The sequence below is a fragment of the Octodon degus genome, unplaced genomic scaffold (assembly GCF_000260255.1).
Source record: "Octodon degus isolate 3935 unplaced genomic scaffold, OctDeg1.0 scaffold00003, whole genome shotgun sequence".
Lineage (NCBI taxonomy): Eukaryota > Metazoa > Chordata > Mammalia > Rodentia > Octodontidae > Octodon > Octodon degus.
This window is the reverse complement of record NW_004524579.1, coordinates 152757-169911: the sequence shown is the minus strand read 5'-3', so window position 1 is coordinate 169911 and position 17155 is coordinate 152757. Positions and strand designations below refer to the sequence as shown.

Here is a 17155-nt window from a genome sequence, read left to right as displayed (position 1 = left end):
GCTGCAACATTTCAAAGATAACTGGACAAAGTCTTTCAGAGCTTGGGACCCAGACGTGGTCTTCTAAGACAGTTTCCTCTAAGCCGTCCATGGGTTAGCATTTTCAGGATGTCTGTCTGTATGTTCACTCTATTCTCTTTAAAACACAAATTTAGGGACCAGGGAGATGGCTCAGTAGAATAAGCGCTTCCCTGGCAAGTGCAAAAGCCTGAGTTCAATCCCTGGTTCCGCAAAAAAAAAAACAAAAAAACACAAATTTAGCACAGATTATTAGACCCCTGAATAGAAAAGGGCCGTTCCTTACTGAGCCCTCTCAGGACAACCCTGGGTAGCTTAACTTGCGTGTCACACCAAGTTTCTCAGAAGCTTGGTGCTTTTATGCAGGCTTCTAGATAGGTCTTTTCATTGCATATCCCCCCTTAAAAAATGAATTTGAGAAGTTCGCTGACAGTTCAGCATGAAATGATGTGAGTTCTGACACAAACTGCCTTGTAGCATAGGAATCTAGCCTGAAGTTATTTGACTATAGCACTTCCACGAGCCTCTGATTCAGGGGAGAAAAAAGTTTTCTTAAACATGCATGTTTTAGGATCTAGCAGTAACTTTGCTCCAGTGTGGATTTAGCAGATTGTTTCCACTTAACCCATATAATTGCTTGCTTTCTTAAAAACCAAGGTTAAGGGGGACAGTTTTTTACATTAGTTTTTCAACAACTTAAGTGAGTCTGAATTATACTGAAGTAAATGAGGGCTGTAATAGTGGAATGTTCAGAACCAGTCTCCTCTGCAGCCAGGAAAAGAACAGTGAATAGCATTCATTTATGTGCAGCCAGATGTGTTTCTGTGTGGGACATCGTTTGCCCAACTGCTTTGAATGATTTTCTGTGTTATTAAGCAGACTCACAAGAGCGACAGGCCTCCTGACTGAAGCAAAGAGCCCTATGACACAAGTCCTGGGTGAGGGAAGGTTGCCCCGCCAACCATGTCGACGAAAGAGCCGCCCTACAATGCGGACTTTATTTTCATACCTGCACTCATAACTCCCTGGGAATATTTCTCTTCCTCTTGTCCAGCTCCTTCTGTGTTGTGGCTGGTTTGCATTTATGTTTGAAGTGCCAGGCGGTTTAATGAAGTTATTCTTTTATAAATTTTGCAACACCGAGCAAGCATGAGGGCTTTAAATTAGAATAAGTGCCACTTCTGTGTGGCAGGTTCCTTTGAGGACTGATTAGAATGAGGCCTCCCGTTGCCTGGTCCTCCCTGCAAGGCAGCGTGGCTGTGTGCGCTTGTTTGCTGCGCACCTTTGAATTTACATGAGTGTGCACCGGGCCTGCTGCCTGGCCCTCTCCTAGTCAAGGCTGTCTCATTGCCAGGATCATGTTAAATACTTCATTTTAAAGAGTTATTTTTTTCTAATTATATTGCTTTGTTGTAATGAATTCAAATTAACTTGGAGTAGCAAATTGTATAAGGATGTGAAGGTTATAGATGACTGCACAGCTACGGCACATCCTTATGTGGGGGAATAGAAGGACAGTGGGCCAGTAGTTCAGGGTGCTGTGTGGAGTGAGGGACTGCTCCCCTCGAGCACCTCAGAGCAAACAGTAGAGGTACCTAGGAAGTGGAGGGGGAAATGGGAGCTGCCAGTGTGGCTTTCGGAAATAAGCAGAAGCTCTTCCTGCGGGAGCAGAGGATAGGGACAGCACTGCCATTTGAAACTATGAAACACTCTAAGAGGAAATGGTGGACAGCAGAGAACCCAAGCAGACCTTAAGACAATCTCCAAGCCCGTAATTAGGAGGCTGAGTCAGGAGGCTCACCATGAGTTCAAGCCCAGCCTGGACTATATAGTGAGACCCTGTCTCAAAAAAAAAAGTGGGGGGGGCAAGCTTCAGTAGATAATAAACAACATACTTGCTCATTCCAGAATTCTTTCTGTTGCACTTTTTTTTTTTTTAATACTAGGAATTGAACCCATGATGTAACACTTGTCAGGGAAACATTCAGCCACTGAGATACATTCCCAGCCCTTTTTATATTTTATATTTTGGGAGATGACATGGATAAGTTGCCTCTGCTGGTCTTGAACCTACCGCCTCAGCCTTCCTAGTAGCTTGGAGCACTTACTGACATGTGCCACCGTGCCCAGCTCCCTGGTTCCTTCTCTTGCTGCCTCTGTGAATTGGCTGATAAACGAGGATGTTTACACAGGGCCTGAAAGAGTAGAGATGGCTCAAGAAAAAAACACTGAAACTGTCTACCATACACAAAAACATAAAGGGAAGCTCTTAAGAAAAGCCAACAAGTAAGGAAAAAGAGTGAGTGCAATGTTTTCTCTCCATGCTTTGAAGTAGGACTTTTTATTTTAAGTGGGAGACCAGGGCTGGAGAGATGGCTCAGTGGTCTAAAGCACCTACTTGAAACAAGCTTGGCAATGCACAGGGACCGCGGTTCAATCCCCCAGCACCACATGCCAGCCAGCCCCGCCCCCTGGTGGGCTGAGCTGGCCACACACACACACACAAATAAATAAATAAATGTTAAAAAAAAAATTAAGTGGGAGACCAAGCAAATGGAGCAGTGAAAGGTTTACATTTTCAAAGGACTTTCTTGCTTTTAAAATAAGGGATACTTGGGGCTCCTTCAAATTGCATTTCCCAGTCCGGACTGTTCCAGAGGGACAGAGAGACGGAAAGCAGATGCTGGAAGCCATGCACACAGATAACTCGGTTCTGCTCGGCACAGCACCCCCTCTGTTCAGGTGTGGAGCACGCATGGCTGTGTGCGTGTCCACACATGCACGCACACACAGGACAGGGCTCGTACTTAACACAGTGTAACCATGTGAATCAATGTGTGAACCTTTGGCGACTTTATTTTTATGCATATTTACTAAAGCAAATACCCTAGAAAACAAGCATTTGGTTGTTTATGGCAGGGAAAGATGTTTTCTGTTACTCTTAATGATTTATAATGTGTCTGACTTACTCTTCCTGTGCGCTTGCCTCCTACAAAGTGTGGCAGTGTTTTTAATAAGAGAAATAAGATGCCACAAGGAAGTGGCATTTCTTTTGCTTTGTGCCCGAGTTCGATAAACTATTTTTCGTAATTACTGGAATTCAGTTGTAAGAAATCCTGTTCCTATCAAGTGGAAAAGCAGTCTTGGCTCCTTCCTTTGCCCACAAAGGTTACCGTGTGAATATAAATTACGGTGCCCTGTGCCTCTCCCATTCTAATCAGATGACCTTTTGAATCTGATGGACCAGAGTTTAAATCCTAAGCCTGCCAGTCAGTTTTTAAATCAGTGTCCAGCTCCCACATCCTTCAGTCCCGAAATAAATTGAATGGATTTAAACCACACAAGCGCAGTCAGTAATACAAGTGGGGTCTTACAGCTGGGGCAAAGCACCCCAACTTGACTGCAGGCTCTTGAACCAGACAGTGTGACTGTGGTTCGTTTCAATAGCAAAATCTTTTCAAGAACATATTCCAGCATTCAGAATGTAGGAGAGCAGGGAAGAGAGGGGATTTGCCTTATTTCTAAGAGGACGTTTCTGAGCAATTATCAATTCAGGCTCCTATTATTGCTACTGCTCGCTACACCCGGCTGTTAAATATTTAGCAGAAGTTTGTTTAACGGCGTTTGCCTGGGAAAGAGCAGCCTGAATATGGCTTCGGTATCAGAAGCCAGCGGCGTGCCCCCGAGAGCCAGGCCGAGAGGAAATGTGTATTCGACCACGATGAACACATTATGGCATCAGGCGAGCCTTCTCTGCTTCTTCCTTCCACAGATGTATTTATCTTTAAGGTATCTAAAATTAGAGCACGAAGAAGGGGCGCTGTTCACGGATGTAAAATTGGAAGGAGGTCATTCTTAACCTTGTTTACAGATGTTCTAGTTTAGAAAGCGCCAGTGTGATAAATTAAACATTACAAGGGAAAAAAATTAAAGCTTCGCAACAACTGGCACATGGACACATCTGTCTGGGAGGCACTGACTTAATCCCTGAATATCTTATTAGGCAGGATCACCTCTCGCAGCCTCCTGTCCCACAGTAAGCTGGGATCCTACAAATTCCAGAAGGGAGTAGGGTCCTTATTCCCTGGCCCTCTCAGTGTGCTTTGCTGGCTTTCTATCATTTCATTTAAATTTATTATTGACTCCTTGCAGGTAAAGAGATAGCTCAGTTTATTATTGTCTTTAACAAATCAACTCTGTACTTTTAATGCATCCCTCAGTGGTTGTTTTGCTTCTTTTGTTTAGCTTGTTCTTACAATTTGGCATATTTTTTGGACTCTAAGTACTGTAGTATATGCTATTGTCATCCAGGAAGGGAAATTTTCGAGCCTGTCTAGTATGCAAAATGGATAGGGCGTCATCTGACAACTAAACTGTTACTGCTGCTTTGAAATTCTTCATAGAAAAGGGAGCTCTTACTGTGCTAACAATTCTCATACATGACCAAATTGCACAATTTGTCCTTTTGGAAGAGTGGATCCAGTGGCTTGCTTTATTTCTCTATGATGTTGGATTGTTAAAATACTAGGAATTGTTCTACATTCACAACTTGGATGCAGCATTATGTAAGTATCTGGTCTTACCTCAGACTCCTGAAGAAGTCTCTGATAATTAGCTGGGCATTCTTGCTCTATTGTAAATCCATCATGGGCTTTTCTGGGAGTCTCCACTTTCCTCATGTTCTTTTCTCTGTTCACCCCCTTCTTACCCCCTCCTCAACTAAGCCGGTACAGTTCCCCTGGGAACACGGCAGGTGAAGGGCCTTTGCTCAGTGTCCCACAGCACATTCCCTCCTGGTAAATGCCGTGGCCCATGCAGTATCCTTTATCCCAATAGCTGGCTCAGCCCAGCCCAGGGACTGGAACACACAGTGCATGCACTCCTTCATATCTCAAACCAGTTCAACTGCTGGACCAGCCAAAAGTGCTCCTCAGCTCTGGGACTTCATGCCCTTGTCTCCAAAATGGGTCACCACACCAGATCCTGTTAGCATTGTCTTCCCCCAGCTTGGAGACCTTGTCTGTACAGACCCAATATTTACTGGTGCAGGTACTCCTGCCATGGAACCTAGACCAGCACTCTGAGGGTGGTGGCTCAGTCATTCTTTCAAAGTATGTATTTATTTCCAAGACCCTTAATACTCATTTCAAGAGTTAATATTTGACACCTTTCATGTATTATTAAATTCCAAATATTCCTAAGACTACATTGGCTGACTACCACTCAAATACACTCTCTTTGTTCACTGGTGGTATGGGGAAGGGCTTACTAAACTGTTCAACAAGTGGAAACTTCTGGAAGGATTTGTTTCTTCACACAGTCTATTTAGAATATATCTCAGAGTCTTTTCCACAATCTGGACAATTGCCCACTTGCTGTTTTTGCAGTCCCTTGTGTTCTTGTCCCTTTGCTATGTTTTCATTTTATTTTCTTAGTGGGGGAGATGCCTCAGAGACTAAAGATTAAGTAGCACATTCAAGCAGGGTATGGAAAGCTTAATATGTTTTCAATGCAAGAAAATGCAGAACAATGATGTGTCTTGCCTATACTTATCTGTTTCTGATCCTGACCTCTATGGTAATATTTGCTAAACCTGCCAGTGACAAGACAGGTCCAGCGTGACACTGCCTGGCTATAGAACTCAACTCAATGAATTCTGCAGACTTACATTTCTCCTACTGCTTAGAATTCCTTCCCATTAAAACTTCAAATGCCTTGAATGCAGAACCCTCCCATTCTGTATGTCATACACACACACACACACACACACACACACACACACAAATGTTTTCCAAACAGTAAAGGTTAGTGGTCCCCAACAGAGAGTGATTTTTTTGCCCACCAGGGCATATGTAGCAATAGCTAAGGCTATCTCTGTCCATCACAACTGTGGAGGTACTACTAGCATGTTGCTGATACAGGATAGGGAGGCTGCTAAATATCCTAGAACCCACAAAATAGGCACCCAGATTCATGAATTGTCCAGCACCAAATGGTACTAGCTCTGTGGTTAAGAAATGTCCCAAACAGTCCCAGATGGTCCCACATGTTGATAGTGGTGAGGTGAGGGAATGAACTAGAAGGCAAAGCCTACTGGATTTCTTGAATCTAAATTGTTTGCCTCTCTCTAGCACCTGGCATGTGAATGGCACATGTGTGTGGCGACTTGGAGATGGTTTACTTGATTGTCTTACGGGTCACTTTGGGTAAACTAAACACCCTCAGTCTGTACCCGCATGGCCCGGTCTCTGCACATAGACCCATGAGCACACCAGTTTCACACACTGCAGGATTGCACAGATCCTATATTCTGTGCTTAATGTAAATATCCAAAGGACAACAACAACAAAATGTCCTTTGGTATGATTTATTGGAATGTGGAATTGGTTCCTGTGGGAAGTGTGATGGAAGCTTCATGGCCAGCCTCATTCAGAGGTGTCCCGGAGAACAAACTTGGTGGAAGAATGCAATGCTCCTTCTGCAGACGAACAAACAACCTAATTGTCCTTTTCTGTCCTTAAGAGCTCATGTTTTTCTGATCACTCCTGATGATGCCATTTCACCTTTTGCTTTAATCTAGCATCGTGTCACTCAGAAAATGCTTTGAGATGTCAGCCCAAGCCCCTGTGAACTGTTAAATGTCAAAAGCAAAAGCATCAGTGTCCCTGTAAGTTCCTGGTGGTGACATTACCCTATGAAAAAATAAAGAGGAAAATCCTGTCAGTGCAAACATGATCATAAATGCAACATTCAAGGCATTAAAGAGAGGGGCAAAAGCATATTGTGACAGACTATTTCAGAAATCCCACTACCGTGTCACAAGAAAAGAGCTGTACCTCATTCTAATAAATTCTTGAAATGTAAGAAGTATGAGTCAGATTGCTTGGGTATGAAAAGCCCACTATGTGTACGGTTTTTTTCTTTGTTTTTGATTCTCAAAGCACTTTATCTTTTTAAAAGAGAGTTTCCATTAAAGTATGTCCCCAAATGTATATGTCTATATGTAGATCCTTGATCTTTACCAAGCAAGGTCTACAAAAATGCCATGACTCCAAGTTTCCATAGCCAGGCAAGGTATTGCTTACTAAGTTAATAAATCAAGAAGCTGTCAAAGTCCGTACAATTACAAGAAGCACTTACCATTTGCAGTCTTTTGGAAGTGAGTTGCTGCACCTCTTGAATTACCATTAGAAATGTTCTCGAATTTATACTAAAGACCTAAATAACATGCTGTTGCCTTTCTACTCTACCCTTTCACGTTGGAGTTTCTACTGTCCACAGGAAGACCTTTCCTGGGTGCAGAAACCTGTCGTCGTAGTCATTTTGTAGACCTTGCGTGGTAAACATCAGGGATCAATACGCAGGCATGCTTATTTAGGGAAGTACAGGTTAATGGGTATGCTTTAAAAGATAGATTTATATTTTTGTCCCAAAGTGCTTTGAGAATCAAAAACAGAGAAAGACATACACATGCTGAGTTTCTCATGCCCAAGAAATCTGACTCATAATTTTTGTATTTGAAGAATTTGCTAGAATGAGGTTCACCTTATGGCCTCACTAACATCACCATCTCCTTATTAAGATGCTCGAGAGGCCACCCTTTGCCTTTGTGGCTGTTTTGTCTCTAACACAGGGAGAAAACAACCCAGAACCGTGTCATTAACTGTACATACTGTTAGAACTATTTTACTAGTAGAAGTTGGGAATGAAAAAGAAGGAGAGTAGAAATGTAAAAATCTTGATTAGAAAGTATAATTTAATAGAACATGTATTGAACCAAATGTATTGATTAATGTAGAAGATATAGTACTTATATTGATTCAAACCAGAGATTTAGTACTAAAAGCTCTAAGCCAAAAAGCTGTTGCAGTGTGCTACAAAAGTCAGTTTAATGCCGTCCTTGAGAATGCCTTCACAAAGAAATTCTTCTAATGTTTGAGGACTAGGTAGAATGCAGTATATGTCAGTCTGATCCCAGAGGGTTTTATTTTGTACTCTAATAGCTGTTACGAGCCTACATTATATCCAAGGAGTAATTTTCCTTAGGGGTGCCCGGCTCGCTTTGTGTCAATATTCTAGCATTTTAAGTCACGTACAGTATACGCTTCTGGGAACAGGGAAGGAGCCAGCCAGACTCGTAATGGTCTGCATTCATTAATAAAGGCAGCAGCTTCTGTCCCTCCATTGCCCACTACAGGGATGCCTCTTTGGCCTTCGGGGACCCGTACAGACACATTTAAAGAAAGCTTTATTTTGAGTGGGCAGGAGATGAAATGTAGGACTTGCCGGCATTTCCTAAGTCAGCTATATGCCCGAGCACAGGGTGACCTTAAGGGGTCAAAGAAGAATGCAGGTCAAAAGACTTATTATCCAGCCTGTTGGAAACCAATTGCTTTTGTTAAAAAAAAATAAAAAACAGAAGTGCTTAAAGGCGGATGGTAATATAGAACTCTGTTTGCAGCCTGTAAGCCGCCTGACGGTATGTGATCTGGAATTTGCTTCTTGAAAAATAAAAGCATGCTGATTATCCTCAGTGTTTACAGATAAAGGTCCAACCCAAGTGATAAAAGGAAGGGTAATATAATTAGTTAATCAGTGATGATTGATTACGGATGTTTGTGTTCTTCAGCTAAAGAAAAAAAACAACATGCTGCCTCAGTGCTGTCACCATCTGTTGAAAAGATCAGCCACATTTAGTTTTATATTTCTTTATTTCTTCTCGCCTTGCATTGTTTCTAAACCTCAATTGCCTACTATTTCATCTGGTTGGAAAACATCTCATTTAAATTGAATGTATAACCACAGTTTAAATTCGAGATTCTAATGGCACAGTGAATTAGTGGAAAGCCTGTTATTTGTTTGTTTTGCATTTCTTTTTTAGAAACAAGCATGCTGGCTCCCAGTTCTAGTTTTCAAAGCTTGTCAGAATTGGTTTGAAACAAAAGGCTATAAATAGACAAGTCATGGTAAAAATGATTAACATCTCTGAATCAACAGATTTCACAAAACTCCCCTTCAAAAGCTGTTTTTATTTTTATTACCACAGCCACTTAACATTTTGTTGATGCCAATGGAGGGTTACAAAGCACAGACAGACATGATCTCTGCCAAGGAATTGGAAAAATCAGGGCAATCTGTGGGCATAGCTTTTTGGGGTGGAAATTGAATTTTTCAATCCTGGGAAGGTAGATGGCCCCCGGCTCTGCCCCACACTCTCCCCCAAAATGAACTTCTTCAGAGTTACGCAGCATCCAAAGGACCAAAGATCCGTCACCTCCAAAGGTGTAAAAATGCAAATTCACCTCAAGATTACAGAAAACTAAGGTTGTACCAAGGTGGCAAGGTGAACCCTTTGGGATGATCTTGGGTTTTTATTTTTATTTAAAAAATATTTTTCTTGGATTGCATTTAAAATAGGATTAAACTGTTTGGCCAGCGAATGCGGTCAGCACTCAGAAAGAAGGAGGCTGAATTAATCATTTGTTAGGGTGCCAAGCCCAAAATGAGAATTCCAGGCTTGTAAAATGGAAGGCATCTCATATTTTAAAAGAAATGCATGGTGCTAGAAGAGAATTTTTAAGACCCTCATCTGTTTTTTAGCTTTCGAAGCTTAATTTCACATTTGCAGATGAAAAAAAAAAAAAAAAAAAAAACTGTGCGCGCATTCCTTCCAAATGGGGCCCTTTACAGTAACGAAAGTGTTTTTGAAACCTCACTATTAAGGTATGTACCTAGCCAGAGCATCTTTTAGGCTTTAAGGTAGATGGTGGATTTGATTTTTTTAAAACACAAACCCCCCTCGTGTAAAACAACTGCTCATAACTGGGATTAATGGTTTGTAATTTTCAGTTACTTAGACATGGGGTCTCCAGGAGATGGCTTTTTGCAGAGGAGAGGATGGCTCTCTGTGGGATTACCCAAGTTCACTTCTCTCCCACTTTCTTGGCTGTCATCACCCCCCACCTCTTCCGATGTTGCACTGATGTTCTCCTCGATTATGTAAAACACTTTTCCTTCATTGGAACAGATATTTTTTCTCATAACCTGTCATTGCATTAAAGTACTTTGGGGACTGTGAATTGCTGTGTAAAATTGGTGAGATTACCCACTGCTTTGTTCTAGTGGAGTGGTTTCCTCCAGACATAAAGAGCTAAAACTCCTGCACAGGCAAGGCTTTTGCTGAAGCTTGGATGGCGGGCTTTCCACTTTCTGTTCCTGTGTGTTTGTGTCCTTGGGGGTCTCTAGACTGGCTCTGTGTTGTAGCCAGTGGCTGGGGCCAGAGCAAGCTGTGCCTGGGAGGCAGCCTTCGCTTTTTGCTCAGGGATTCTGTTGTCTACCTTTTATCTTTCCAATTGCTTCTTGGCTCTCTTTCCAAAGAAATGATGCCTGTGACTTTAAAAACACAAAATTCACCTCATGCTGTCATGAGCAACTTACTGTTTCTCTGCTGAGAGGATCTCTAGCCCTTCTGAAGTCTGACTTCACATCTGTCCTGTCCAACACCAAGCCCATCGGATCAGCCCAGTGACTCAGCTGTGCCCTCCCTCGCTTCAGAACACAACATCAAGACATTTGTATTTTCAGTGGACTTGGAGTGAGGCATGAGGGAGGGGAGCAGAAAATCCCCAAGGCCCTCAGATGTGAGGAGGACAGCCCTTGAGGACGCATCAGAGTCATCTAGATTTCCTAGCACCAGCACAGATAACGCCATCCCCAAGGAACTTCTGGAAGGTTCTCAAACCTACTGGCGGGCAGGTGGGCCTTCAGAGTCCCTGTCATGACCCTCAGAGTGCACAAGAAGAGTAAAGTGTGGGGGTGAAAGGGATCTCAGTGCCAGGCAGCATTTCCCCTCCAAGAAGACTTTGTGCCTTTATCGTTTTTCATGCCATGTTTTGCATTTGAGGCTACTTACATTGGGGCGGTTTTCTTTTTGTATAAACTAGTGGATCACAAGCTCTGCTCTTGTCCTTCCTGCAAAAGATTTATATTCTTATCTTACACGCAGAGCTTAACTTCCTTTATACTAGTGACTTCAGTATGTTGCAGTGACATTGCCGCACTTTTTCATTTCATTGTACTTCTGAAGATACTGGTATGGCTTCAGTTTAGGAGGAAAGTATCCAAGATACAACTATTTCCAACCCCCGTGGACAGCTGCAACTTGTTCTGCAATATCTCAGTATAGGCACGTATAAAAATACTGAGAAGATTGCAATACATCTTCTTTTATTAATCCCCAGAGTCCTTTTGAGTATGCAGTGTCCACTGTAAGCATTATTTTAAAATAATGTCCTTAGTAGATACACACACTCACATGCATACACACACATGTAAATATTTAAGGCTGTTGTTAAAAAAATAAAAGAATTGGTTTAGCTATATAAAAAGACTTCAAGATTAAAAAAGATGATGTTAAATTGACTTCGTTTTTATACTGATTATAGTCAAAAAAATCATATAGGTCGTTGTCCTATCATTTAGGTAATTAGTGTCAGAGTATCTTGTATTTTTTTTGTTGTAATTTTTTGGATTCTTTTAAAACATATTTTTGTAAGATCATACTTGAATTTGGGATAGCAAAAAGTATGAGATACGTGGTACTTGAATCCTTGAATTTTTTTTGTCGTTTATTAATCCCTCTGGCCATAATTGGGTTGATTTTTAAGGAAGTACGAAAGCCCTTTGTTCTCAGTAGTATTTCAGGTATGCCTTATGAAAACTACATTTCAGACATCTAAAGCGGACACACAGATAAAGGAGTTGGCCTGAAAGAGTTTACTCCGAAATGGCCTTTGAGGCTCATACTACCAAGGAGAGAGAAGCATCTCTTTCAGTTACTTCATCAAAGCAGGCTATGTTTTAAATAAGGGAGGATGAAATAAAGTTTCCTCATTGGTAATGACACTTCTCACTTTTTTCTTTGTCGTCTGGCCTCAGCCCCCCTAGGGGTCATGGGAGGGTCTCCCCAGTCCCAGATTCCCCGGTTGACCATGCTTTGCAGAGTGGGGTGGAGGGCGGAGTACCATTACCAATCTCCTTCACAATGTGCTAAGCCTGAAACAGACAAGGGCAGAGCTGGGCCCTGTGCACGCCTCCCAGGCCCTCACCAGCGCAGCTGCACCAGTGGGCAGGCAGCAGCTGCACACCTCAGCCTGTGAGCCCAGTTCCCTGAGCAGATCATTGGCTGGTTGAAGTCAGGGATGACATCCTAGCAAGGGCCGCAGGTGAATCCCTCTGCTTCCCACTCTGTGTGGCTCCTGTCTGCCTACAGGTCCAGGCTGAACTCCTTAGCACGGTACATAAGCCCTGTCATCACCTTTCTCCTAGCTCGCTCCATCTGTAAATTTCAGTGTCTTCATTCAGGACACTCTAAGTGGCGTCCACTAATCTGAACAGTGGCACATCCTGGTACACACGAACCTGACTGCATGGCTGTTACCCGTGCAGGGCCTGTGGCTGCGGGCCTTTCCTGGGGGCCCTGCTCAGGTTTCCAGCCTCAGGGACAGCATCAGTGTGCTGCCGCTACAGCTAAGGCTTCCCCTTGGCTCTGCAGGGCTGGGTGAAGCCCAGGCGTCTTGCCTTCCTTTCTACCACACTCTTCACCATGTTGCCTGACCATCAGGGGCCACATGACTTGCTTTTAATGCCTGAAGACAGGGACCACGCTGTCTCTGCAGTGATCTATGCTTGTTACTCTGTCACATAGTTGGCCAAATCCTTACTGAGCCCTGCATGCTATGGGCTGAGCTGGATTATGAGACAAGCTTCCTGTAGATGATTCAGAAGGGGTGGACACCCGAGGGAGCACCAGAGGTACTGGCCTAGACCACAGCAGGGCGGACGCGTGGCCACAGACAGGCTGTGGAATGAGCGCAGCATAAGCACATGTAGGGCAGCAGGACCTCAGAGAAGGCAGAGATGAGTGGGAAGTCAGCTGAGCATTGAAGCCATGGGGTGGCAAGGTTGGCCCCCAGGTTCTGAGCTGATAGTGAGAAGGGAACACAGACAAAAACGCATGGTGGGAACAAGGCAAGGAGGCTGGGTGGGATGGGCTCAGGCCCCCGAGGAACACCTATGGGCCCGGGGCCATTCTCCATGCAGGACAAGACTGGCCTGTAGGCCTGCCTGTGTCTTCAGCCAGCCTACCTGCTTTGCATCCGCTGGCCTGGATTAGGTCGTGAGTTGCTCAGATGTTCCAGGCTCTGTCTCATGCTTTGGAAAGAGGGTGCTTACTCCTACAGGTTCACACTAGTAGGGACAGGGAGGGGCGGATCAAACCATAGCAGAGACCGCATCACAGAGGAACGCAGCATCCGGAGTCAGGAGGGCACTGCAGCCTGCTCTGACACGTACCCGAGTCCTCCGCGGGCTGCCACGCTCCCAGCCCACCCTCAGCAGAGACGCTGTGGATGCTTCCTTCACCCCTCCTCCTTAGCCAGGTGGCTATGGTCTTCAGGGTCCACATCCAGGGACAGATGGAGCCCTACTGCCCAGATGTTGCCCATCTCGGGGATTGGGACAGAGGCAGGTATAATCCGTGAGACTGATGCTCAGCAAACTGCTAAATGAGTAAGGCCCTGGGCCTTTGAAAATGGGTCACAACTTGATAACTAGAGATACTGGGGTGGGTGGAGGTGAGTGGGAAGAATGGCAGAGGCAAAGAAGTGCCACCTGCATCTCGCTTCCCAGAGCCTCCTGCCCCTGCCCCTTCCCCTGGTACTCACAGGTGGCAGCTTCGCCACACCTGTGCCCGAGCCCTGTGGGGCTCAGAAGCTGCCTGTTTCTGAGCACACAGCAGCTCTCCCTGGTGCACAGAGATGCAGCTTGCCCGTGCTCACTCGCCCATCTGCTCTGCTCTGTGTTTGCTCTGATGAAAATAAAACCGCTCAAGTTTTTCTCCTTCTGTTTCTTTTTTCTTTGCAGAATCATACGATGACCCAACACAGCAGTTAGTGCAAGTCCGGTCTCTCAAGGAGAATTACTTTTGTGGCACAAAAAGGGAACATGTTTTACTCTTTGCACGAAACTTTCATTGTTAATGTATATTATTCAGAAACATTGTATTGTACCATACAACTTGTATTATCAGAACTGTTGGATGTTCATGTGTTTGAACTTTTGAGCACCGGATAGACTCCTTGTACATAAAGTGTTGCACATGTATTATGTCGTCTGATACTAAAATGGTCTTATAAAGACAAGTGGACTTGGGCCCTATTCAGACAAGATTTACAAAAAAAAAAAAAAAAAGAAAAAGAAAAGAAAAAGAAAAAAGGGAGCAAACTGGCTTAAGAGAAAGTATTCTCAAGGAAGACAGATTAAAAGCAACTGTTACACATGGGACTATGGTTGGACTTCCTTTTCTTTACACTTAAGCCTAGCATTTCTCTTTTGGTATATCAACGGTTAAAATCCAAGACTATTTTTTATTGCTGAAGACTCTTGCAAACCGTGAGACGTTCCCAGAACAGAACCCCACCGCTGGATAAGGCCCGTATATATATTTGTAAGCCTTGCAGTCCGACAGGTAGCATCACTATATATGCAATAGTTGTTATGTAAACTGTCAAAGATTCTTTTTTTTTTTTTCCTGGATACATTTGAAGCTTTGAGTGTTCAAGGTTTTCCTTAATGCTTTCACACAGCCAAATTCTTGAATCAGTTGAACTAACCTGTATGTTACTGTTATTAATGTTTACTCTGCAGTCTGAACCTGGAGATTACTGGAACTGTTTTCCAAGAGGAAATAAATTCAGTTTACCATTAGGTCTGAGTGTTTTCATGTGTTTTGTTTTTCTAGTTACTCCATCATTTTAAAACATCCTAATTGCCTGCATCCTTGGATGTGGAATCCACTCCTGAGCACATCCCTCGCATAACCTCAATCATGTTTAACCATTTCACACTGGACCGAGTGCACCAGGGAGGATAGTCATCGCCGACCAGACCCAGTGTACTTCTGCTCGGCGACACTAACAGGGTTCTGACATCACAGATGGATGTGATGGCTGTTTTCTGCATAATTTGCAGCCCAATTCATGTCATGCTGTGCAGATCAGAACTCGAAGTAGATGGCTGCAATTTGGGAAGCAGTTTGGCTTATGTGTACTTAAGAAGCAGCATTGTTCTGAAGAGCAGGGAGGGAGAAGGCTGTTCGTTCTGGTTCCGGCACTGCCTCCCCGTGGGGTCTTCTCCAGTTGCTTCACCTCCTGGCCTTGGCTCACCCAGCCAAGAAAGGTGGCAGGACTTGGTCATCAGGCTCTGCAAGGTGATGACTGTCACTGTGGTCCCCCATACAATGGTAAATAAATAGGAGCTCTAAAGACTTCACAGCTTTTGTGTGTTTTGTTAAAAGAAAATAGCAATGTGGTAGTTGAACCTGGATATACAGGTTTAACTAAAATTCATGCTCCAAGGGCCAGCCACACAGCTCAGAGGATTAAAGCACCTTCCAGGCGCAGGGGCTAGGGGTTCGATCCCTGGGACTACCATGCCGGCCCCACTCCTGGGGTGTGCTGAAACAGTTGAGACTGGGCATGGTTGCGCGCGCCTATAATCCCAGCTCTTGGGAGGCTGTAAACAGGTGGATCACTATGAGTACGATCTAGTGATGAGACCCTAAACACCCTGTAGACTCTTCCCTAAAATACAAAAAAAAAAAAAAAAAAAAAAAAATAATCGTGCTCCAGAGAATTATCCCACTGTGAGTCTTTTGGTCCCTTTTAAATTTAGAAGACCTCAAGCAGAGTTTTATACCTTGAAACAGGCAACAATCTTAGCACATTTTAGTGGGCAAGTTACAACTATAGCATGGGCCCGGGGACTTCACTGTGACCACTTGCCACCAGGGACCTGTCCACAAAAGATGAATTACCAGCACAAGGAACAGCTGTCACCCCATGGCTCCCAGATGTTAACCTGCTGAGGAGCCCCTGCACTGCTGGGCGCATCGTGCGGTGCTAGGCTCCAGCCCCGAGTTGCTGATTCAGTGGCGCTCACTAATGCGTCTTTCTAGACGCTCCTAGGCAACGCAGATTCCACTCCTCCATTTCCAAATGAGTTGGATGCACCTCACATGAACAGCCAAGCAGAGCACTGGTGCAGTACACTGTTTATTTTCCAATATTAAAAGAGAAGTTTGGTCAGGATTTAAGGTCATTCAGAAATAAGGACTTCACGGTGATTGAAGTATGTGTATTTGCCAGGACATTTCATGTGTGTATTTAGCATTTTAATACTAAAGTCTACATCTATACATTTCACAATGGACTGCCAGCATGCTATTTAATTAAAAAGCTTTTTCACCCACTACATAAATAATGAAGTATGCTGAGACCATGCAAGTGCATCCATAATTAAAATACTTAGCTATATTTTAAAAAATGAAGATCTCTGGCCTACTCATGATTTTGCATTTACAATGAAATAACTACAGTTGATAATGATTTTTTAAAAGCTCTAAAACTTCAAGGTATTAGTGAGTGAGTTATATTTTACTAAAAGTAAGCCGCTTTGTTACAGAAAGCGGATTTGCTCTGGATGGATCCCACACTGTTTTGGACAGTTTTGCCACTTGAATATTTCTGGAACCCACCAGGAGTTAGAAAGCGTAGGAAGCAAGAGGCAGAACTTACCACCCTGAGAGGCCCACACAGCTAGCCGTTGAGCTCCTTCAACATGGCACAGTTCACCTCCTCTGGACAAAGCTGGAAGGAAGACCAGAGTGGAAGCCATCACTCACTCCTTGTAGGTTGATCTGCCACTTCCCACGAGGTGGCCCATGTTTGGCAAGTCTGTCCTTACGGTCAGCCATTCTTGGGGTCATAAGTACTGACCAGTGCTTAGAACAATTACACCCACCCTTGGCTCTTTAACCTTACCTCACTCTCCAAGCATGTAATGGGCAATTGAAGTAAAGATTAATAACACATTAATAGGGAACTGAGAATCATGTAAAGTCAAAAGGGAGAAAATCCACCAAGGATTTTCAGTTTTGGTTTGAGTGCATTTTAGCATCAACATGGAGCTGCTTGGTAGTGGAGAGAGAGAGAGAGAGAGAGAGAGAGAGAGAGAGAGAGAGAGAGAGACAGAGAGAGACAGAGACAGAGACAGACAAGACAGAGAGACAGAGAGAGAC

The 17155-nt window shown here is 43.8% G+C and overlaps 1 protein-coding gene across 1 annotated transcript in view; it reads left to right on the top strand.

Annotated features, from left to right (window-relative positions):
* The window catches only part of Znf521 (zinc finger protein 521), a 287254-nt gene extending 272468 nt beyond the window's left edge, over positions 1 to 14786 (top strand). The window contains exon 9 of the mRNA XM_004623543.2: positions 13942 to 14786. Coding sequence (XP_004623600.1) covers positions 13942 to 13971 — 30 coding nt within the window. The 3' untranslated portion in view covers positions 13972 to 14786. The remainder of the gene's footprint in view (positions 1 to 13941) is intronic.
* The last annotated feature ends 2369 nt before the right edge of the window (positions 14787 to 17155 follow it).